At 43.0% G+C, this 24,315-nt stretch overlaps 1 protein-coding gene across 1 annotated transcript in view; it reads left to right on the forward strand.

Annotated features, from left to right (window-relative positions):
* LOC126095578 (uncharacterized) overlaps positions 1–24,315 on the forward strand; it is a 277,083-nt gene that overhangs the window by 233,218 nt on the left and 19,550 nt on the right. Inside the window, exon 7 of the mRNA XM_049910354.1 lies at positions 7,927–8,157. Coding sequence (XP_049766311.1) covers positions 7,927–8,157 — 231 coding nt within the window. The remainder of the gene's footprint in view (positions 1–7,926; positions 8,158–24,315) is intronic.

Raw genomic sequence — 24,315 nt, forward strand, 5'->3', positions numbered from 1 at the left:
AGATGGTTCGATGAACCCTATACCAGTAACTTAAGTGTGATTTGCAGAGTACCCATGGCGATGTAAATGAAAGTGTGTAACATACACAGCAATATAAAGAATAGAATGAGATTCTCACTCTGCAGCGGAGTGTGCGCTGATATGAAACTTCCTGGCAGATTAAAACTGTGTGCCCGACCGAGACTCGAACTCGGGACCTTTGCCTTTCGCGGGCAAGTGCTCTACCATCTGAGCTACCGAAGCACGACTCACGCCCGGTACCCACAGCTTTACTTCTGCCAGTACCTCGTCTCCTACCTTCCAAACTTTACAGAAGCTCTCCTGCGAACCTTGCAGGAGAGCGAACCTTGCAGGAGAGCTTCTGTAAAGTTTGGAAGGTAGGAGACGAGGTACTGGCAGAAGTAAAGCTGTGGGTACCGGGCGTGAGTCGTGCTTCGGTAGCTCAGATGGTAGAGCACTTGCCCGCGAAAGGCAAAGGTCCCCAGTTCGAGTCTCGGTCGGGCACACAGTTTTAATCTGCCAGGAAGTTTCAATATAAAGAATAATTCACCGGAAGAAATATTACTCATGTACACTAGCGGAGTGGTAACTTCAGGACTATCTAGGACTGAGGACGTCCAAAGAGAGTGTTTGGAATGGAACACTGAATTTTCAAATATTTTGCTCTCGTCTTGTAAGAGGGCTTCGCTCTAGTCGGTCGCAAAATTAAAATCTCCGTTGGCATCCGATGAAAGTTTGGACAGATATGTTGCGCACCGTCTGTAGTACGCCCTCCGGTCGTCTGACCTCGCACTTTTCAGTTCTGAGGGCACAGTGAGCACCTAGAGATGTTGCCAAGTACGGAGTGCGTGCTGTCATTGCATTTCTTAATGCTGAGTGGTACCACCTCATTTCATGGAGCCCACATGATGTAACGTGCGGCGATGGTGCAGGAACTTTGAAACACGACGTACAGACGTTCATGATGTAAGCGGTTAGGAAGTAAGTGAGCATCAACCGATGATCTTGTTTAGCGAGTGGATTAGGCGACTCGAGATACTCTCCTACGAAAGATAATTCAGAACAAGTGAAGACGAATGTTGTCCTCATGGATCATCCGTCTTCATGACAGTGTTCGGCCCCACGCTGCAACGTTTTCAATTATAAGTGTTTGGTCACGCACCATACAGCCCGGACTTGGCTCCATCTGAGTTTTAACTCTTTGCTCATAAGAGCCGTTGGTTACGGGTACAGCATTTTGGCACAAACCGCGACTTGCAGACAGCGAGCTGCAGACCAGCATGAAGAATTGGCGAGAAACACAGGTGACTGCCTTTCGTGACGCTGGTATTGGAAAATGTGTACAACACTACGACAGATGTCTAAGTCGGAGCAGCGACTATGTAGAGAAGTAACTGGAAAGTTTAGCGTCTGGCCATCCTGATTTAGGTTTTCCGTGATTTCCCTAAATCGCTCCAGGCAAATGCTGGGATGGTTCCTTTGAAAGGACATGGCCGACATCCTTCCCTAATCCGATGTGACCGATGACCTCGCTGTCTGATCTCCTTCCCCAAACAACCTGGCCAGCCGGAGTGGCCGTGAGGTTCTAGGCGTTACAGTCTGGAACCGAGCGACCGCTACGGTCGCAGGTCCGAATCCTGTCTCGGGCATGGATGTGTGTGATGTCCCTATGTTAGTCAGGTTTAATTAGTTCTAAGTTCTAGGCGACTGATGACCTCAGAAGTTAAGTCGCATAGTGCTCAGAGTCATTTGAACCATTTGAGCCAAACAACCCAACCCCAATTATCACATTCGTGGGCTTCTTTCTATGATTTCTTCTTTGTCGTAAAGTATAACGGCTGCGGTGACAGTTTCCGTTACCAAAGTGGACATCTTGCTTACTCAAACAGCGTGCGTGCTTATATGTAGGTGGAATGGAAAAAGGCACTCGCATTTGTTGAGAAAGAAAAGTGCAGCAACACACATGTGTTCTCTTGCGCGCGAGGCATACGCTGGCGCACGGCGACTTCTTGTATGTGCAAGGCTCTATAGCGTAAACGTACTTCCAAGAGGATGGCTGTGCAGATCATCCCGCCGGAGTAAGACTAGGCGGGAATTTTTATTGTTAATTTAAATATTTTCCTACTTAAATTTCACTTCTGTACTCGTGTAACGACTAGTGAGGCCCTAGAGAAGAGGAGAGTGATTGCGTCAACAGAGGATACGTGTTTTGCAATGTAAGATAACTGACAGATCTCCATGAGTCATGATTGGCTGACCAATGGGGAGAGCGCGAGGAAAATTAGGTTCTGATTGCCAGAGACGGCTGGAGCGTGGGGCCACAGACGGGCTCGGCATGACGTCTTTCCTCCTCTCTGCTTCCTAATCGTTCTCGGCACCAGCCCAGACCACCCTGACCGGCTTGTGGTCTGTTCTACAACCCACGGTCCCCAGTCGTACGAGGGCTATTTTCAAGTTCCTATCGGGCGCGAAATGGAAACCATAGTGAAAATCAAAACTGCGTCCTTCCGAATGGGAGTCCAGTGTGCTAACCACTGCGCCACTTCGCTTGGTGTGATAATTAATATATATCTAATATATCTGTGAGCTTGGTGCAAGACAAAGTTGGTAAGAAGCATTATGTTTAATAACTGAGATTTTAAGGAAATAAACACTGCTTCATCCAGTTAAAATGGCAAATAAAAAAGACATGTGTCAAAGGAAATGCAGCGACTATATCAGTGGCGACAAGTTTAAGACTGACGTTTCCAGTTCTCTTTACCGGGTACAATTATCCCAGTGTGAAGTTCCATTTCAACCTCTCTACGACACAGAAATCTGACAACATCCCAGAAGCTCTCCAGACTTTGGTGAAATTCCTGCAAAACTACGTTCACCGGGGTTGATGACCACTTAACGTTTCTTTCTCTTGAGAGCAGAACCCTTATTTCATGCTTAGCGTTTACAGTAAACAGTCCAAGAAGATGCTAACATGTGTTTATATTTATAGACATGGAGCTCTGTAGGGGTATATGGAAAGGAAACACAGAAAGGGTAAGGTACAATGTTTACAGGTTCACCAGTCAAACCCCATCGTGGTTTGAGTGTGTTTGGAGGGGCGGGGGCTATTATTTTGTTAAAAGCGTTTAATTAAATTCTTAAGTTTCTTCTTCAATGACCTTCAGCCTCCCAACTCTAGAGAAGTATACTTTGATATTGTGTGAGGTTTATCGCACTATTTGGGGGACTTAGGACGACAAGCACATGCCTCTGCATCACCTACACAACAGCGAATCAGCTGTTTCAGTTATGCCGACAGTTTCAGGACAGAACAGCGGAGAGTCGCACTTCGGTTGTACGTACCGACGCTTTTCGGATGCACAGATTGCAAAGAGTGCACACGGTGGCCAGAGCATGCAAATTACTGGCATCCGAAACTTTGCACTATTGCCTGAGAATTGTAGACATAAAAAATAGATTAAAACAGTTATCCCTGTCAGTCACTTTTTATTTTCTCTCACAACTCCGGGTGACTGAAAGGATTGTATTATACTTTTGTTTGCTGTTTGTAGCAAGTTGTCTATTTTGAGGTTTCTCTACAAATGGGGTGTAATCAGTGCTTGTGAACGCCGGATGACAGAAGTTTTCGTTGCACCGACATCTATAGAAGAGACTGAAATCACGACTTTCCTCCTCAGAATGCGACGATGTATTGTTCACTCCCATGTGCGAAGGGGAAAACGACTATTGTGATAAAATAACACAAACCAGAGTTCTTGCGAATATAGGTGTTCAATTTTCATACATGGAAGAATCGAGAAATATTCTGAAAGTGTTTCTATGAACCCATTGTCAAGCACGAAACTGTGGACTGCAGAATAGTGTAGTGTCTACAGAAGTACTTCTGTACCAATAAACTAGATCTGATGGTGAAAACACAGCTGTGAAATCCACCTAATGAGATCAAAGCATTTGTGAATGAAGGAGTGTACTTTAAATGAGATGAACAGAAACAAATTTCAGCTTCAAAAGAAATGATTGATGAATTTAAAAAGAAATATGTAAATTACGTGGGGTCATGGACCTCATGTCTTACTTTAAACTTACAATTAGATTTAAGACTTACCTCACGTTTTGTATAACATAAAGAATCAAAATTTGTGTTGCTGTTCACCCCGCAGAGAGGAGTGAATAGAAAAAACAGTGTTAATCTTATTATTTGTTCTATATACTGGTCTTTTGGCTGAATAGGAAAGTGTTAAAGTCTGTTTTGGATCTAGCACTAAAAGAAATAAAATTTCTCCGGTTCAAAAATATCCTTTTCCACCTACAGAACACCGATTACAATCTAAATGATTACTTACTTTTCCCATAAGTTTTAATCATGAATTAATCTCTTGGGTTGAGAACATAGTCACGTGGGTTCTTCACATACGTGAAGTTCTTGGTGTTCTTCTGAAGAAGCACCTGCAATTAGTGTTTCTAGTCACCCCACAAATTTCGAAGATACAACCCCAAATTTTCAATTAGCCGACAAATAAGTCAGATTAAAAGATACTTCAAAAAACACAACTTTTGATTAATGAAACGGGATTGCAAATTTTCTTATCATATATGAAAATTAAAACAACACAAACTGTACGTGCAACACAGTTCGAAGTAAGCAACATCAGCGCCAACTTTTAAACTCATAATTTCCCGTTAGACTAGTTTACTAACTATCTAGACAAAAAATGTTTGAACGATATTCCAGTTTGTATTTCAAAACAATAGCATTGAATTTTCTTGGATGTTTGCTTCTGTTCACGTTCACACCTTAGCTTCTATTGTTGTAGTGGTCTTCGTTACGAAGACTGGATTGACGCACCTCTTCATGCTACTCTATTCAGTGCAAGCCTTATCTTCGAACAACTACTGCAACTCATCCTTCTAGATCTGGTTAGTTGCCATCTCTTGGTGTCGTGGAGGGACACCAAGAGATTGTAACTAACCAGATACACGACTTTTACCCTCCTCTTCCCCCCCAAGGCTGAATTGGTGATCTCTTCATGTCACATGTTAGCTTCTATCAGCCGATCTCCTTTTTTTAGTTAATTTATGCCACAGGTTTCTTTTCTCACTAATTCTATTCAGTACCTCCTGCCTCTCTAATCTTATGCCTTGTTCTGTAGCACCACATCTCTTGGGCTTCTATTCTCCTCTTGTCTAAACTGTTTACCGTCCATATTTCACTTCCCTATATGGATACACTTCATACAAATACCTTCCGATATTAATAAAGGTCTCTTTTACAGAAACGCTTTTCCTGCCGTTACGAGTCTACATTTTATATTTTTTCTACTTCGGCCATTGCAGTTATTTTGCTGCCCAAAATGTACTACTTCAAGTTTCTAGCTTCCTAAGCTAGTACCTTCAGAATCACCTGATTTTATTCGACTACATTCCATTATTATTGTTTTGCTTTTGTTGATGTTCGTATTGTATCCTCCTTTTAAGACACTATCTGTTCCGTTCAACTGCTCCTGCAAGTCCTTTGCCATCTCTGACAGAATTACAATGCAATGTTATCGGCAAACTTCAAAATTTTCCTTTCTTCTCCCTGAATCTAAATTGATACTCCAGATTTTTCTTTTGCTTCTTTTACCACTTGTGCAATATACAGATTGAATTACATCGGAGATAGTGTACAACCCCACCTTACACCCTTCTCAACCACTGCTACCCTTTCGTGAGCAACGACTCTTACAGCTGCCGTTTTGTTTCCATACAAGTTGTAAATACCGTCTCGCTCTTTGTATTTTAGCCCTGATACCTTCAGAATTACAAAGAAAGTATTCCAGTCAACACTGTCATAATTTTTTTCAAAGTCTACAAATACTACACACGCAGGTTTGCCTTACCTTAACTTGTCTTCTAAGGTAAGACGTAATGTGAGTGCTGCCTCACGTGTCTCTACATTTCTCCGAAATGCAAACTGATCTTCCACGAGGTCGACTACCAGTTTTCCCCTTCTCCTGTAAATAATTAGTGTTAGTATTTATCAACCACGTCTTATTAAACCGATAATTCGGAATATACACGCACGTCAGCACCTTCTTTCTTTGGAATTATTACATTGTGCTTCAAGTCTGACGGTATTTCGCCTGTCCCAAAAATCTTGCACGCCAGATGGAATAGTTCTCTCATCGCTGTCTCTCGCAAGACATTCAGTAATTCTGACGAAATTACGCATACTCCAGAGGCCTTGTTCGTTATTTGTTATTCAGTGCTCTAACAAATTCTTCTCGCGCTATTATATCTCTCATTCATCTTCATCTACCTCCTCTTCCTTTTCTATAATACTGCGTGCAAGTTCATCTCCCTTCTATAAACAACCTATATTCTCCTTCCACCTTTCAGCTTTACCTTCTTTGCTTAGCAGTGGTTTATCATCTGAACTCTCGATATTTACACAGCTGCTTTCATTTCTCTTACGGCCTCTTTAATTTTCCTGTAGGTGGTATCTATCTTTCCCCCAGTGATGTATGCTTCAAATATCTAGCCGAACTGCACTTCCTGTCAGTCTAATTTTTTAGACCTTTCTATACCCTTTTATCTGCTTTATTTTCTGAGTTTTTATATTTTCTCCTTTCGTCAGTTAAATTCAGTATCTACTGTGATATCCAATAACATCTAGTAGGCCTTGTCTTTTTCAGGTTACCTTCCGTTAGGAAAGAGGGTGCACTCAGCGACTGTGGTATGATTTATAAATTATAGAGCGCATTAAACAGTCGTCATTTTGTTTTTTTGCGGGTTTTATTCGGCAAATCCAGATTTCGGCTAGTGCCTGGCCATTATCAGTGCACTGTTTTCTAGTCTCGATGCATGTCAGTTCCCTGTTGTTCGGGCGTAAGTCAATTCAAAGAACTGTGACTCATTCCCGAACAACAGGGAACTGACATGCATCGAGACTAGAAAATAGTGCCTTGATAATGGCCAGGCACTAGCCGAAATCTGGATTTGACAAATAAAACCTGAAAAAAAGAGGACTGATTGACCCACTCTATAATTTATAAACCTTGTCTTTTTGCCTATTTGATGCTCTGCTGTTTTCACTACCTCATCTCAGATCTACCCACTCGTCTTCTACTAAATTCCTTTCCCCTCTTACCTACTATTTTTCCTTCTATTTATTTTCCTACTACTGAATTCCAATCCCCGATCGCAATGTAATTTTCTTATCCCTTAATGATCTGAATAAATTCTTTTATCTCATCGTACATTTCTTCAGTCTCTTCATAATCTGCAGAATCGGATGGCATATAAACAAGTACCAAAGTGGAAGGTGGGGGCTTCGTGTTTATCATGGCTACGATGATGGGTTCGTGATGCTGTTGGTAGTAGCTTACACGCATTCCTATATTGTAGTTCATTATTAAACCTACTCCTGCATTAGCCCTGTTTGATTTTCTATTTATTTGTGACTGAGGCCTATCCACTTCTATTTTTAAATTTTCTAACCTACAAGCGCGATAAGGGCTCTAGGATTCTACGCTGTCCTGATGACGACATCCTTCTGAGTAGTCTCCGTCCAGAGATCCAAATGAGGGACTGTTTTACCTTCAGAGTATTTCACCTACGAGGACGCCATCATCATTGAACCATACAATAGAACTGCATGACCCCAGGAAAAACTACAGCTGTAGTTTCTCCTGGCTGTCAGCCGTTCGCAGTACCCTCACAGCGAGGCCATTTTGGTCGATGTTACAAGGCCACAGCAGTGAGACTTTGTTTCTTTTCACCCCATTTTACGGCATTTGAATAAGGTCGCGAGCTCCGGTTTGATCATGTCACACTTTATTGAACATGTCGCGAGACCATTTATCTAGTTTAGGTGGGGGGAGTGTCTGACCTGACCTGTATTCAGTTCTTGAGACGCCATGGCGGCGCTGTGTTTCCTTCCGACAGAAGGGCGGCGTGTGGTCGGTGAGGGTGCAGTCGCTGATCCACCAGGGGGTGCTGGTGATAGCGGAGCTGTCGTGGCGGGTGCCGCCCAAGGAGGCGGAGCGGCAGCGGCGCGCCGGCCACCAGTACCTGGTCACCTGGGAGGTGGACGGCGGCGGCATCACCGGCAACCTCTACACCGACTCCACCTGCGTCACGCTCTCCCTCTGGCCCGACACGGTCTTCCACATACAGGTAACTACTCCATTCTTCTCTAATAACCCAGAAAGGGATCGATAAGAGAGATGGAATGGTCATGGGGCTCAGAAATACCCCACTCTCACCCTCAGACATTTTAGCAGAAGTGTTTACACACAAGGTGTGTCAAAAAGAGTGACCTGATTGTAGAGTGTAATAATTAGGAACCAGGGGCATGCTGGACGGGAAACATGTGTTCACTGAACAGGCATGCCCTAGATTTTTAGAGAATCGCCATATATACCAATCGATGCGTCTGCTCAGTCGTCCTGAAGCAAGATGGCGTTTGCTTAACAGAAGGCATTTCGTTTATTACAATTCAGCAAGAGTGAGGCAGTGATTAGAGACCAGAGTGTATGTAGTAGGAGTTTATTTTGACTGATCCGCCTTTGCCGAAAAATATTCGTCACTGGTCTTGTTAGTGGGAAGAAGAAGAAAGATCAGAGTTAAATATTCCGCAGAGACCGAGTTCATTACAGACGGAGCAATAGCTCTAAACGTTTCATGGGTGGGGAAGAATCGGCCGTGCTCTTCCAAAGGTACTACCCCGGCATTCACTTTGAGCTGTTTGAGGATATCATGGAAAATTTGGATCAGCATGGTCGGATGCTAATTTGATCACTGAAATAATTCAGCAAACGTTGGTGTGAAATCGACTGAAGACAACCTACCGCGCATGTGGAAAAATTGGAATACCTGATATGAGGCCAAATACTTCAGTATGTCGATGAAAGAAGGAATACAGAAATAGAAGTCATTTAGAAATGAAGTAAATAAGAGGTGCAGAGAAGCTAAGGTGAAACGGCTGCATGAAAAATGTGAAGAAATTCAGAAAGAAATAGCTGTCGGAAGGACTACATCTTCCGTGAAATTAAAATCAAGGGCAGTAACACTAAGAGTGCAAAGGGAATTCCACTATTAAATACAAAGGAAAGGGCGGATAGGTTGGAGGACTCTGTGAAGGGGGAAGACTTGTCTAATGACAAGAAACAGGAGTCAATATAGAGGACATGGAAGACCCACTATTAGAATCAGAATTTACAAGAGATTTATGAGACTTAAGGTCGAATAAGGCAGAAGGGATGGGTAAGATTATTCAGATTTTCGATAATCATTGGGGGAATCTGTAACAAAACGACAATTCGCGTTGATGTGCAGAACGTGTAAGTCTGACGATATACCATCTGACCTTCGGAAAAATATCATCCATGCAGTTGCGAAGACTGAAAGAGTTGACAAATGGGAGAATTACCACACAATCAGCTTAACAGCTCACGCATCCAAGTCGCAGCTCATGCATCCAAGTTGCTGACAAGAATAGTATACAGAAGAATGGAAAATATCATTGAGGGTCCGCTAGATGAAGATCAGTTTGGCTTTAGGAAAGGTAAAGGCACCAGAGAGACATTTATGATGTTGCGATTGATAATGAAAGCAATACTAGAGGAAAATCCAGACACGTTCATAGGATTTATCAACCCGGAAAAAGCGTTCGGCAAAGCCAAATGGTACAAGATGTTCGACATTCTGACAATAATATGGATATTCTATAGGGAAAGACGAGTAATATACAAATTGTACAATAGCCAAGAGGGAATAATAACACTGGAAGACAAGAACGAAGTCCCCTGAGTAAAAAAGGTGTAACACAGGGATGCATTTTACTGTTCAATTAATATATCGAAGGAGCAATGACGGAAATAAAATAGAGGTTCGAGAGTGGAAGTAAAATTCAAGGTGAGAGAATGTCAATGATAAGATTCACTGACGACATTGTTATACTCAGTGAAACTGAATAATAATTACAGGATTTTCTGAATGGAATGAAAGTCTAATGAGAACAGGTTTGGATTGAGAGTAAATCGGAGAGAGACGAAAGTAATGAGAAGGAATGGAAATAGCCACATTGACAAACTTAACTTAGCAATGATGATCAAGAAGTAGATAATTTTAAGGATTCTGCTACCTAGACAGCAAAATAACCCATGACGGACGGAGCAAGGAGGACACAAAAAGCTCACTAGCGCTGGCAAAAAGGGCATTCCCGGCTATAGAAGTCTACTGGTATCAAACATGGGACTTAAATTGAAGAATAAGTTCTGAGACTGTACGTTTGGAGCACGGAATTGTAAGACAGAGAGACATGGACTTTGGGAAGACCGGAAAAGAAGAGAATCGAAGCATTTGAGATTTGTTGCCACAGAAGAATGTTGAAGATTAGGTGAACTGACAAGGTAAGGAATGAGCAGGTGCTCCGCAGAATCGGGGAGGTAAAGAATGTGTTAGAAACACTGACTGTAACAAGGGACGGCATATTAGAACATGTGTTAAGGCATTAGGAATTAGCTCCCGTGCTAGTAGAGACAGTTGTAGAGGGTAAAAACAAATGGGGAAGACAGAGTTTGGAATACATGCAGCAAAGAATTGAGGACGTAAGTTACAAGTGCTACTCGGAGATGAAGAAGTCACACACAGACGCAGAGGTGACGTTTGGTACTGACTTTAGTACCCTCATGCCATTGCTGAGCATAAAAGGGACTTGTCTAGAGTGAGCGATTTTTCTTTTTTGCCGATTGTTGTGAAAATATCTATGGTCCCACCTTTTTTTTAGGAACACACGGTGATTGGATGAGGAATCTTTGAATGGTGGATACGTGGCCTTTTCTCAACTTGAGGAGCATTAATGGCTTCATATTCTAACAGGACGGAGCCCCCCTTTATGTCACTACAGCGCGCGACAATTCCTCGATGACATACTGTCTCAGTACAAGATAGGGTTTTCGGGACTTCAAGACACTGCCCTCCATTCTTGGCTTCCAAGATCTTCAGACTTCCTGATTTCCTGAGAGAATATGTGAAGGGAACTGTTTCTTTCGCTCCTTCACCTCGTGACTTAGATGAGCTGAGGAACAGAACAGAACTGGAGTGACTTCCGTGATTTTAGATATGTTACATACAGCTTTAAATGAGCAGAAGATGAATATACGAATCGTCTAGACGTTGTCTGCCTGCTGATAGTGAACACGTAGAGTTTGTAATAACGTAGCTAAGTCTTTTAAGATTTTGGTCGCAGTTTTTCTTTAATATGTTTCTTTCACTGAATATTTAGTTTTTAAGTCAGGTAATTCGTTTTGATACGTTCAGATATGTAGTGGGAAAAACAACTTAAAAACCAAAGCTTTGGAAACTTAAACTAATTGGAAGATCTAGAAATAACATCCAGATTTCTTACCTAGAATTCGCAAGCCATTTTGCGATTCTAGCAGACCGCGAAACGGCAACAATCATACAGGAACTATCAAGAAATGCTCTGAAAGAATTAGACTCCGGTTATACTTCAGAAAAGTCAAGTACAGCTGCTCATCACATATGAACAAATCGAGACAGTTCTATGTTTCAACTTCTTACGAGTATACCGTAAACTTAGAGGCGCTTGTCTGGAACCATGCAACCGCTTCGGTCGCAGGTTCGAATCCTGCCTCTGGTATGGATGTGTGTGATGTCCTTAGGTTAGTTAGGTTTAAGTAGTTCTAAGTTCAAGGGGACTGATGACCTCAGATGTTAAGTCCCATAGTGTTCAGAGCCATTTGAACCATTTGAACACAGACACGAAAGTCAGGAGCTGTAACAAAGTTGTACGGTAGTGAAACGACTACACTCAACTGAAAATGTGAACTCGAAGATATCCTAAAAGAAGAATTCAAAATTCTAAGAAAGGCCTTCCTCTCAGAAAAAAAAATATCCAACCGATACTTTTAACAACCGAAAAAAGTATTGAATTTTGCGGCCGATATCAGAAAAAGGAGACTGAAATTTTATGAGAATATCCACAGACTCCCAACAACATAACTCACTCACAAAACTCCGAAGTACATAGATAAACTCCATCCAGCAGGACAATACAGGATTTAAAAAATACTTATACAAATATGTCAGACATTTTCAGCAGAAACTCATACAGATAAAAAATTATCAAAGAACATGTAGTGCCAGAGAATGAAGTCACCACCAGAGTTGGGAAAAAGTGGGCTGAAGAAAGAAAAAAAATTCCAGTGTGAAAACATTGGAGCTGCATGGAAACTTTATACGTTGGAGTCTAATAGCTTTGCGTGATCCTATAACGTCCGTCGTATCTATTCAACACTAACAATAAATATATGAATTTCCAAATTATAGAGCTAACTACAAGAGAATGAAGGGTCCCTAAAATGGCAACGACTGTTAGAATTTACAGACTGCATTTAACACAGGATGTTTTCCAACTCTTTGCGTGAGCACCTGCGCTGAGCATTTTGATGTATATTGTGATTTTTAAGAATCAATAGTTGCCTCTGAACACATGGTTGGTTGGTTGGTTTATTTGGGGGAAGAGACCAAACAGCGAGGTCATAGGTCCCATAGGATTAGGGAAGGCTGGAAAAGGAAGCCGCCCTTGCACTTTCCAAGGAACCATCCCGGCATTATTTGGCTGAATCGATTTAGGAAAATCACGGAAAACCTAAATCAGGATGCCCGGATGCCGGCTTGACCCGACATCCTCCCGAATGCTGGTGCAGTGTGCTGACCACTGCGCCTCCCCGCTCGGTCTGAACACTTGTATTTGGACATGACCTTGTGCTCGTGATGCTTTTTAACTGTTAAGTTTTTATTTCTTACAAACATTTGTATGAAGTGCTCTATTCTATCCGCCACAAAGGCATCATTGCGTGGGACCCTAACCCGCAATGAACACGTTTAGTAATAAATATTTTTTGAAGGCCACGAGATAACAGTTATATCTGCCGAAACGGGTTGTCAGAAATAAAGAATTTATGCGATTTTGGCTGTTGAAAGTTTTGCACCAATTCTGCTTTATGGATGTTAAGTGAAAGGTCTCTCACATGTGTAAGGAATAGTCCAGAGGTAGAACGGCGGAACCAGATCATTTAACGAGAAAAGAAAAAAGGACAGACTGACTTTCCGAAAGCTGACGGAAACGACTGTCAGCATTGCACTCCTTTGCACTCACACAGCATAGTCTGGGAAGCCGTCTTCGCGATCATAATACCAAGTGAATTACTGATAATGACAGGTGTACACCTTTGCTTTACGTCGTGTAAGTTATGAAGTTGTCAAAATGATGAGAAAACTGCTTCGACCAGACAAACTTCGATTTTCACCTGCAAAACAAACAACACTGCCATATGGATGACTTGGCACACAGCAATGAATCTAACAGAAAACAGACAACCGAATGACTGCCTCGCTTGTACTTGTATACTACACGGATTTTGTGATATTGCAGAAGACGCTAACCAGAAGGAGATCTATGAGAATATGGCATCACAAGAGAAAGTATACATGTAGTAGACAGACCAGTTGAACACTGTAGAGTTACAACCAAGAGAGATATTAGTACGCGTATCAGCCAGACGGAAGTACTTTGATAGTGAACATGGCACCTTCCTCGGACAGAATTATTTCCGTTTCGAAAGTAAATATTTAATTTCTAAGTAGTATACTGCGTTTCACGGACCACAAAATTTCGACATTTAGAAAGAAGTTTTTCTACATTATTATTTTCAAGAAATAAGAATTTCACTTTTCTGTTATCCTGGCTGAGGAGCAGATGCACAGCGGCAGTGGGGCCAGCGTTTAAGTTGTTCACACAGAACAAAATTTTAATTTCAAGAAGAACATTTTTTTGTGAATGGAAATTTATCATTGCTTTAAGTAGGAACGATCTTTCAATTTAACCTAAGATCTTTATTTCCAAGTTTGCATTAAAAAAAAACATAGAGAGAGTAAAGCAAATAGGGCCACCAGAAGAAGGCAAAGAAGGCGAGAGAATGCGTGAACAATAACGAGGTGGGATCCATGCCTCCTCCACCTCACTTCTCGCCCCACCATCATCACAGAGAGAAAACAAGAGTGGTCAGCGTGTATCGCTGTTATGCGGAGGATCCGTCTTCGACTACTGGTACTGCGATGGATTTTTGCTTGGTAGGAAAAGTGGGACGGAGGGCTCCGAGCCTCATGATGGCAACAGAGGATCTGCTTGAGTGAGAAGTAGCAGCTCCACCGTCTGGAAATTCGGCAAAACGGTCGGGTGGACGACGCAAAATGCAGCAAGGTAGATGACGACACGGCCTGGACGTTTCGGTTTTAAATTAAAGCGACACCACTAATCTCGAATACGAGTGAGAACCATTGTATCACCTCTGTTTGACCTTTTTGGTCAGCAAGAACAACGATTTCTAGACGCATTTTGGATCATATGTTGTATTCGAATACTTCGAAATACCTTGAAGAAAATGATTATTGAAACATGACTTAACTTGCATTCGATATGCAGATCTTGTTCAGCGAACCTCATGGACATCCGTCACATACGCCCGTCGATCGTTTTCCAGATCTGTCAAGCACCATTCTATTGGCGACTAAAACGATCTTGTTGAAGTTGTCTTCATTTCGAAGACAGGTTTAATGCAACTCTCCACGCTAATCTATTCTATGCAAGCATCTTCATCTCTGCGTAATATGTATTCAGTGCAACAAATTTCTCGTTTTCGGAAACTGTTTTCTTGCTATTCCCTGTGTGCATTTCACGTATTCTCTATTTTGGCCACAGTTAGCTATTTCCCTTAGTAAAACTCATCTATCCTTGTTTTACATTTATCGTAATTCAGATTAAAAAAATTGTTGACATATTTTATTTATGCTGACTCTTTGTATGTTTTACCATATGTTCCACCAACATCCAATAATTTTTCATGTGCAGTGATGTGTGTCTACCAGTTTCTTGTAATGGGATCATTTGTAACTTATATCTTTCGGAATGCTGACTTAACATTCAAATAATAGAGCACAGCCATCAGCCGGATATAATTGGGCGAATCTACGTTTCGACTAGTACCTAGCCATTATCAGTGCACCATTTCGGTCAGTCCCCTGTTGTTTGGGTTTCTGTCACAGTTCTTTCAAGACTCTTTAGTCAACATGCGTTCATATTATGAAATTATTCATTGATAATGGCTAGGCACTAGCCAAAATCTAGATTTTCCGAATAAAATCTGCAAAAAAAGGTAACTGATTGCTATGCTCCATCATCTGAGAGTCATATCACAGTCGTTGAGTGCGCCCACGTTCCTAATAGAAGGTAACCTGATGCTGACTAAACAGTTAAAGTACGGCGGTAGCTATTAACACTTACACTACAATTTGAAAGAGAAAAGGAAGGACTGGTATTTGGATTAGTTTTCGGTAAACAATGTGCACTATTGCAGCCCGGCAAGAAAGGAGAAGTAACCACATAACAGACGAATTAGTGAGCTTATACCGGCATTCTCTTTGAGGGATAGGCTAAGTTCATATGACAGAAAGCTGACGCGTGATTTCAAAACCTGCGTTTAGACACCTAACACTCAACTTCCAATCGATCGCATGAGCCTGCGTCAGCGCCCACGAAAAACGCTGAGGAACGTTCGTTAACGGGCAACTGGAAAGAGAAAGACGTCCGTATGCTGTTCGATCGAGGGCGCTTTTTAATCGTGACCGAATCCATCTTCTGCGTGTTTCTGTTACTTTCCCTTGATAGGCATTGAGAAAAGTTAGTGAAATCAAAGGCGAGAATATTGTCATAGAGTTAATAACTGACGAATTAGAAAAAAGACCAGCAATACTGACTATAGCATCTGAATAGCGTTTTGGAAACGGCAAGCTTGGAAGAAATTGGTTTTCATCTTCTGTGAGGGAAGTGACTCAAGGAAGAACGAGAAATCTAGGTAATAAGCACACTTTCGGTAATACCGTACGATGTGTATATTCAAGTCTGCCTGCCTTCATTAACAAAATAGTTGCTAAATTAAACACGAAGATTCGTGTACTGCGAGTAGCATTTATACTGTTCTAAGATGTCTTCTTGTTTAAATTCATCTGTATTTACAACATTGCTTTGAAGAACTGTAATCGTTTTTACAGTGTGTTCGGCGCAATCCACACTCAAAGCCACCAAGCGATGTAGTATCCTTCATTTCTTACACGCTGTAGCAAAAGTACTTTCATCGTACCTAACCGCTAGAATCTGCCGATAGTTAACTGTCTTTTCTTTTCATAAGTCAGCTGCTTTCCACCGTATGGTCCCATTAAGTTTTCCATCAGGCCAAAGGCTTCATCAGCTGCCATCACGTAGGAACTGCCGTGTCGTAGTTTGCTGTTAAAGATCTTTCTCTCGCGCATATCCAGAAAATGCTCAGAGTTTTTCATATAGAATGGAATATCTAAAAATTTCTGAGTCGTTGTATCTTTCATAAGTGTGAAAATGTAACCTCATAAAGTGATAGCTATTGTCACGCAGAGCCAACAGTCCTATAGAGAGAAATATTTATAAGAAAGTCGAGTGTTGTGTACTTTGTATTCCGGTATGTTCAGAAATTCAAATGGTTCAAATGGCTCTAAGCATTATGGGACTTAATGTCTGAAGTCATCAGTCCCCTAGACTTAGAACTACTGAAACCTAACCTAACCTTAGGACATCACACACATCCGTGCCCGCGGCCGGATTCGAACCTGCGACCGTAGCAGCAGCGCCGTTCCGGACTGAAGGGTCTAGAACCGCTCTGTTTAGAACTGAGAGCACCAGTGCAATGGGGAAACGTTGCTACTGTTCACATTTTTGATACATTTTCAATCATCTGGTGTTGGCGTCTCAGCGTCAGTTTCATCCAGGTAACTTCGCATTCTTAACGAATTATCACAGACACAGCCGATTTTCCAATTTTATATGAATAGTGTAGCTCCGCCCCTCGGCATCCGCTCGCCAGATATCTGAAACCGACAGTCTCTAATGCCCGAATTGTTGACAGGGCGTTAAACTCTTAATCTTCCTTTCTTCCTGGAACAGTAACACCGCGAGAGAGGTTCGCGTTCTACCGCTCGTCATCTCACCTGTTTTGAAATTTGATCTCGCGTTACCGTGCTTTAACGCACGTTACATCTGAATTTAGACTAAGTGAACCGATAGCAAACCCGAGTTCGGATGGCTGGGCTGGTTCTAAAACTCCGTTTGTCCTGAATAGCGTGCTACCGCTACGCCTCGCGACGTCAGAAAAAGAGGGAGGAAGTGCGCTTATCGTGTCTGACAAACAAGTTCTGTAATTACTGTACACGATGTTGAAAAGCTGTAATGACGCCTCAGAATTACCAGGAAAATGTTTGTATTAAAACGAAATTCGGGTCTCTTAGGTGCGCCAGTACGTACGGTCTTTCAGCCGTAAAAGTCCTCTTTATTGACTTCCGTTGTTTGTTTTTGTCACTGATGAAGGTTCTCGTGCGTGTGTGTTTACAGAGGAGGGCGTGCCTGCTATCACAAAACACGCAGTTTAAGGGCGCCGATGTTTGGCTGTGACGGGCACGGAAATAAACAGCGTCCCCCGCTGAGAAAGTATTTCTGCCCGGGTGGTCCCCGGCGCCCGCGCGTCGCCAGTGCGCGCTCATTAGCCATTAGCGAGGTGTCTGCAGGGAGGCAGTAGCGTCGACAAGTTTACGTGAGTGCTCCGTCTCGTGATCCCGCAGTTGGACTGGCCCTGCTTTATTTGGAACGGTTCTCCACCGCAGGCAGACACGGCAATGACGACTGCAACTTTGTGGGTATACTATGTCAGTCGTCGAGGCAAAGGGACACGCGATGAGACGTCTGATACCGCAACGGAATGGCTTGTAGGACACAGCCAATAACGCTACTGATATGTGACATGCCGTGCACTGTGTGTGTCGTTGGATCAGTGAACGGACGAGGAACTGGAATGAGTGACGCAGCTATTTAAACCCTGAGCAGTAGCGTTGCGCCACATGTAGACATTCCTGGTTTTCTACTGTACCCTCGGACATTTGAAAAAAGGTATACGACCCGAAACTCACATAAGGCGTACAAAAGTGATTAAATATAGATAAGTCACCTACAGTATTTATAGTCAAATGTATTCGTCGACCCACTGCACATAACAGATTGTGGAACTAATTTTTTTTCCCATGACGATGTAGATAATCCAAAACTCGACTATTTTTAAACAGAATTCAAAAGGACATTAGACAGGTGAAAAAAGTAAGTACACTATTATTTCACAAGTAATCGGCATAATTGTTAATGTCTTTATCCGACTGTGATACAAGATGGTCAATGCCTTCAGGGAAATATGCTTGCACTTGTCTAGGGGACCATGATAGTACCCAGGCGTGCACATTTTCTACTGTAGCTGTACCAGTGAGACGCCCGTTAAACCCGCAGGGCAGAACAGGTGATTAGGATTGTGGAAAGGGCCAAATAAGGTGTCGGTCAGTTTCACTTCAGAATTGTAATTTACTGGTATTTAATAAAACCTTTAAACCAAAACGGCACATAGCCGAACCTTTACAACTACGAGTTTCAAAATCCAATTCTTACACGGTTGAAGGCCTCCAAACAAGGAATCTTAAAAGGTAACAAGATACATTTCAAGTGACTGAAGACATGCAGTTGCAAATAAAATAATTAAGCCTCAAGCAAAGGATAGAGCAAACATATACAAGGTGCAATACAGACGGCTTAAGGTCACAATTAAATTTCTAAATTTTAAAATGTATTACCATAATTTTTTAAGGCAGAAGGCCGCAATGTTTTTCCTTAAGGGGAAATTTTGAGAATAAGGCTTTAAGCGACTGAAGACCCATAGTTGATTTCCAAACATTCAAAAATACCTTAACCTTTAAGTTTTCAATGGCCGAACGGACACTAAATGAAAAAGATTGAGAATAAGGTTTTAAGCTGCTGAACGCCTACATAAATTTACATAAATTGATTTACATAAAACAGAATATTTTTTTGTCTTTTAAAGCATTGGCTATAATAGATTACCAACAGACCATTAAACACCCATGAAAAGAACAGTATAGACAACGGCACTCAGACGCCTCCAGGGAGCGGGGGGGGGGGGGGATTGGGGGGGGGAGGCGGAGGTGGGGCTGCCCCTCGAAACATTAACGTTCACTTAGGTTAGACAGGTGGTGGGCCCAACTACACTTGATCCGTCGGTAACCCAACCAAGAGACAGTCAAGGACCGACCGACCAAATGACGCACTAGCCACCAATCGCTACATAAAGACTCAAAGACCAAACTCTTACGGACGTGATAATCTACAATGAAATATGCATTAAGCTGTCAAAACTACACATCATGCTGGACAGCGACAACAGGTGAGGAAAGGACGCTGCCTGAAATTACGTAAGTGTCCAGGGCAGGTAACCGGAACACTAATGGCCACAAGGCAGAAAATTCCGCTGGTACACTTGAATTTGATATCGTTAACTTCAAAAACTAACGCTGCCTGAATTTACGTCAGTGGCTACGACAGGTAACCAGAACACTAATGGCCAGAAGGCAGAAAATTCCGCTGGTGCACTTGAATTGTAGTGAACCAATATAGTTAATTCCACCGCACGGCGGCTCTATTTCACCACTACAAACACTCGGTGTTGCTCACAGGGAAAGCTCTCCAACAGCGAACTACCGAAACGATCGACACAACATGATCGGACGTGGCTTGGGTACTTAACACACCACTCAACCTTGACGTCCTGGGTCGGTGAGCCACGAAGCTCTTAGCTACAAATGTTATTCTTCAGCGCTCCAAAAATATGGAAAGGGCATGGAGAGACATCGAACCCACATGTTGCCACAGTTGTTGCGACTATGCTGGACAGGTTTCACTGGGAAACCCTTACACATCCTTAAATACAGTCCCAATCTCTCACCAAGTGATGTTGTTGTTGTTGTTGTTGTTGTGGTCTTCAGTCCTGAGACTGGTTTGATGCAGCTCTCCATGCTACTCTATCCTGCGCAAGCTTCTTCATCTCCCAGTACCTACTGCAACCTACATCCTTCTGAATCTGCTTAGTGTATTCATCTCTTGGTCTCCCTCTACGATTTTTACCCTCCACGCTGCCCTCCAATACTAAATTGGTGATCCCTTGATGCCTCAGAACATGTCCTACCAAACGATCCCTTCTTCTGGTCAAGTTGTGCCACAAACTTCTCTTCTCCCCAATCCTATTCAATACTTCCTCATTAGTTATGTGATCTACCCATCCAATCTTCAGCATTCTTCTATAGCACCACATTTCGAAAGCTTCTATTCTCTTCTTGTCCAAACTATTTACCGTCCACGTTTCAGTTCCATACATGGCTACACTCCATACAAATACTTTCAGAAATGACTTCCTGACACTTAAATCTATACTCGATGTTAACAAATTTCTCTTCTTCAGAAACGCTTTCCTTGCCATTGCCAGTCTACATTTTATATCCTCTCTACTTCGACCATCATCAGTTATTTTGCTCCCCAAATAGCAAAACTCCTTTACTACTTTAAGTGTCTCATTTCCTAATCTAATACCCTCAACATCACCCGACTTAATTCGACTACATTCCATTATCCTCGTTTTGCTTTTGTTGATGTTCATATTATATCCTCCCTTCAAGACACCATCAATTCCGTTCAACTGCTCTTCCAAGTCCTTTGCTGTCTCTGACAGAATTACAATGTCATCGGCGAACCTCAAAGTTTTTATTTCTTCTCCATGGATTCTAATACCTACTCCGAATTTTTCTTTTGTTTCCTTTACTGCTTGCTCAATATACAGATTGAATAACATCGGGGAGAGGCTACAACCCTGTCTTACTCCCTTCCCAACCACTGCATCCCTTTCATGTCCCTCGACTCTTATAATTGCCATCTGCTTTCTGTACTAATTGTAAATAGCCTTTCGCTCCCTGTATTTTACCCCTGCCACCTTTAGAATTTGAAAGAGAGTATTCCAGTCAACATTGTCAAAAGCTTTCTCTAAGTCTACAAATGCTAGAAACGTAGGTTTGCCTTTCCTTAATCTTTCTTCTAAGATAAGTCGTAAGGTCAGGCCGAGCGGTTAAAGGCGCTACAGTCTGGAACCGCATGACCGCTACGGTCGCAGGTTCGAATCCTGCCTCGGGCATGGATGTGTGTGATGTCCTTAGGTTAGTTAGGTTTAAGTAGTTCTAAGTTCTAGGGGACTTATGACCACAGCAGTTGAGTCCCATAGTGCTCAGAGCCATCGTAAGGTCAGTATTGCCTCACGTGTTCCAGTATTTCTACGGAATCCAAACTGATCTTCCCCGAGGTCGGCTTCTACTAGTTTTTCTAATCGTCTGTAAAGAATTCGTGTTAGTATTTTGCAGCTGTGGCTTATTAAGCTGATTGTTCGGTAATTCTCACATCTGTCAACACCTGCTTTCTTTGGGATTGGAATTATTATATTCTTCTTGAAGTCTGAGGGTATTTCGCCTGTTTCATACATCTTGCTCACCAGATGGTATAGTCTTGTCAGGACTGGATCTCCCAAGGCCGTCAGTAGTTCCAATGGAATGTTGTCTACTCCAGGGGCCTTGTTTCGACTCAGTCAAACTCTTCACGCCGTATCGTATCTCCCAGTTCATCTTCATCTACATCCTCTTCCATTTCCATAATATTGTCCTCAAGTACATCGCCTTTGTATAGACCCTCTATATACTCCTTCCACCTTTCTGCTTTCCCTTCTTTGCTTAGAACTGGGTTTCCATCTGAGCTCTTGATGTTCATACAAGTGGTTCTCTTATCTCCAAAGGTCTCTTTAATTTTCCTGTAGGCAGTATCTACACTCCTGGAAATTGAAATAAGAACACCGTGAATTCATTGTCCCAGGAAGGGGAAACTTTATTGACACATTCCTGGGGTCAGATACATCACATGATCACACTGACAGAACCACAGGCACATAGACACAGGCAACAATGTCGGCACTAGTACAGTGTATATCCACCTTTTGCAGCAATGCAGGCTGCTATTCTCCCATGGAGACAATCGTAGAGATGCTGGATGTAGTCCTGTGGAACGGCTTGCCATGCCATTTCCACCTGGCGCCTCAGTTGGACCAGCGTTCGTGCTGGACGTGCAGACCGCGTGAGACGACGCTTCATCCAGTCCCAAACATGCTCAATGGGGGACAGATCCGGAGATCTTGCTGGCCAGGGTAGTTGACTTACACCTTCTAGAGCACGTTGGGTGGCACGGGATACATGCGGACGTGCATTGTGCTGTTGGAACAGCAAGTTCCCTTGCCGGTCTAGGAATGGTAGAACGATGGGTTCGATGACGGTTTGGATGTACCGTGCACTATTCAGTGTCCCCTCGACGATCACCAGTGGTGTACGGCCAGTGTAGGAGATCGCTCCCCACACCATGATGCCGGGTGTTGGCCCTGTGTGCCTCGGTCGTATGCAGTCCTGATTGTGGCGCTCACCTGCACGGCGCCAAACACGCATACGACCATCATTGGCACCAAGGCAGAAGCGACTCTCATCGCTGAAGACGACACGTCTCCATTCGTCCCTCCATTCACGCCTGTCGCGACACCACTGGAGGCGGGCTGCACGATGTTGGGGCGTGAGCGGAAGACGGCCTAACGGTGTGCGGGACTGTAGCCCAGCTTCATGGAGACGGTTGCGAATGGTCCTCGCCGATACCCCAGGAGCAACAGTGTCCCTAATTTGCTGGGAAGTGGCGGTGCGGTCCCCTACGGCACTGCGTAGGATCCTACGGTCTTGGCGTGCATCCGCGCGTCGCTGCGGTGCGGTCGCAGGTCGACGGGCACGTGCACCTTCCGCCGACCACTGGCGACAACATCGATGTACTGTGGAGACCTCACGCCCCACGTGTTGAGCAATTCGGCGGTACGTCCACCCGGCCTCCCGCATGCCCACTATACGCCCTCGCTCAAAGTCCGTCAACTGCACATACGGTTCACGTCCACGCTGTCGCGGCATGCTACCAGTGTTAAAGACTGCGATGGAGCTCCGTATGCCACGGCAAACTGGCTGACACTGACGGCGGCGGTGCACAAATGCTGCGCAGCTAGCGCCATTCGACGGCCAACACCGCGGTTCCTGGTGTGTCCGCTGTGCCGTGCGTGTGATCATTGCTTGTACAGCCCTCTCGCAGTGTCCGGAGCAAGTATGGTGGGTCTGACACACCGGTGTCAATGTGTTCTTTTTTCCATTTCCAGGAGTGTATCTTACCCCTAGTGAGATAAGCCTCTACATCCTTACATTTGTCCTCTAGCCATCCCTGCTTAGCCATTTTGCACTTCCTGTCGATCTCATTTTTGAGACGTTTGTATTCCTTTTTGCCTGCTTCATTTACTGCATTTTTATATTTTCTCCTTTTATCAATTAAATTCAATATTTGTTCTGTTACCCAAGGATTTCTAGTAGCCCTCGTCTTTTTACCTACTTGATCCTCTGCTGCCTTCACTACTTCATCCCTCAAAACTACCCATTCTTCTTCTACTGTATTTCTTTCCCCCATTCCTGTCAATTGTTCCCTTATGCTCTCCCTGAAACTCTGTACAACCTCTGGTTCTTTCAGTTTATCCAGGTCCCATCTCCTTAAATTCCCACCTTTTTGCAGTTTCTTCAGTTTTAATCTACAGGTCATAACCAATAGATTGTGGTCAGAGTCCACATCTGCCCCTGGAAATGTCTTACAATTTAAAACCTGGTTCCTAAATCTCTGTCTGACCATTATATAATCTATCTGATACCTTTTAGTATCTCCAGGGTTCTTCCATGTATACAACCTTCTATCATGATTCTTAAACCAAGTGTTAGCTATGATTAAGTTGTGCTCTGTGCAAAATTCTACCAGGCGGCTCCCTCTTTCATTTCTTAGCCCCAATCCATATTCACCTACTACGTTTCCTTCTCTCCCTTTTCCTACACTCGAATTCCAGTCACCCATGACTTAAATGTTCGTCTCCCTTCACTATCTGAATAATTTCTTTTATTTCATCATATATTTCTTCAATTTCTTCATCATCTGCAGAACTAGTTGGCATATAAACTTGTACTACTGTAGTAGGTGTGGGCTTCGTATCTATCTTGGCCACAATAATGCGTTCACTATGTTGTTTGTAGTAGCTTACCCGCGTTCCTATTTTCCTATTCATTATTAAACCTACTCCTGCATTACCCCTATTTGACTTTGTGTTTATAACCCTGTAGTCACCTGACCAGAAGTCTTGTTCCTCCAGCCACCGAACTTCACTAATTCCCACTATATCTAACTTTAAC

Source organism: Schistocerca cancellata, chromosome 8 (genome assembly GCF_023864275.1).
Source record: "Schistocerca cancellata isolate TAMUIC-IGC-003103 chromosome 8, iqSchCanc2.1, whole genome shotgun sequence".
NCBI lineage: Eukaryota > Metazoa > Arthropoda > Insecta > Orthoptera > Acrididae > Schistocerca > Schistocerca cancellata.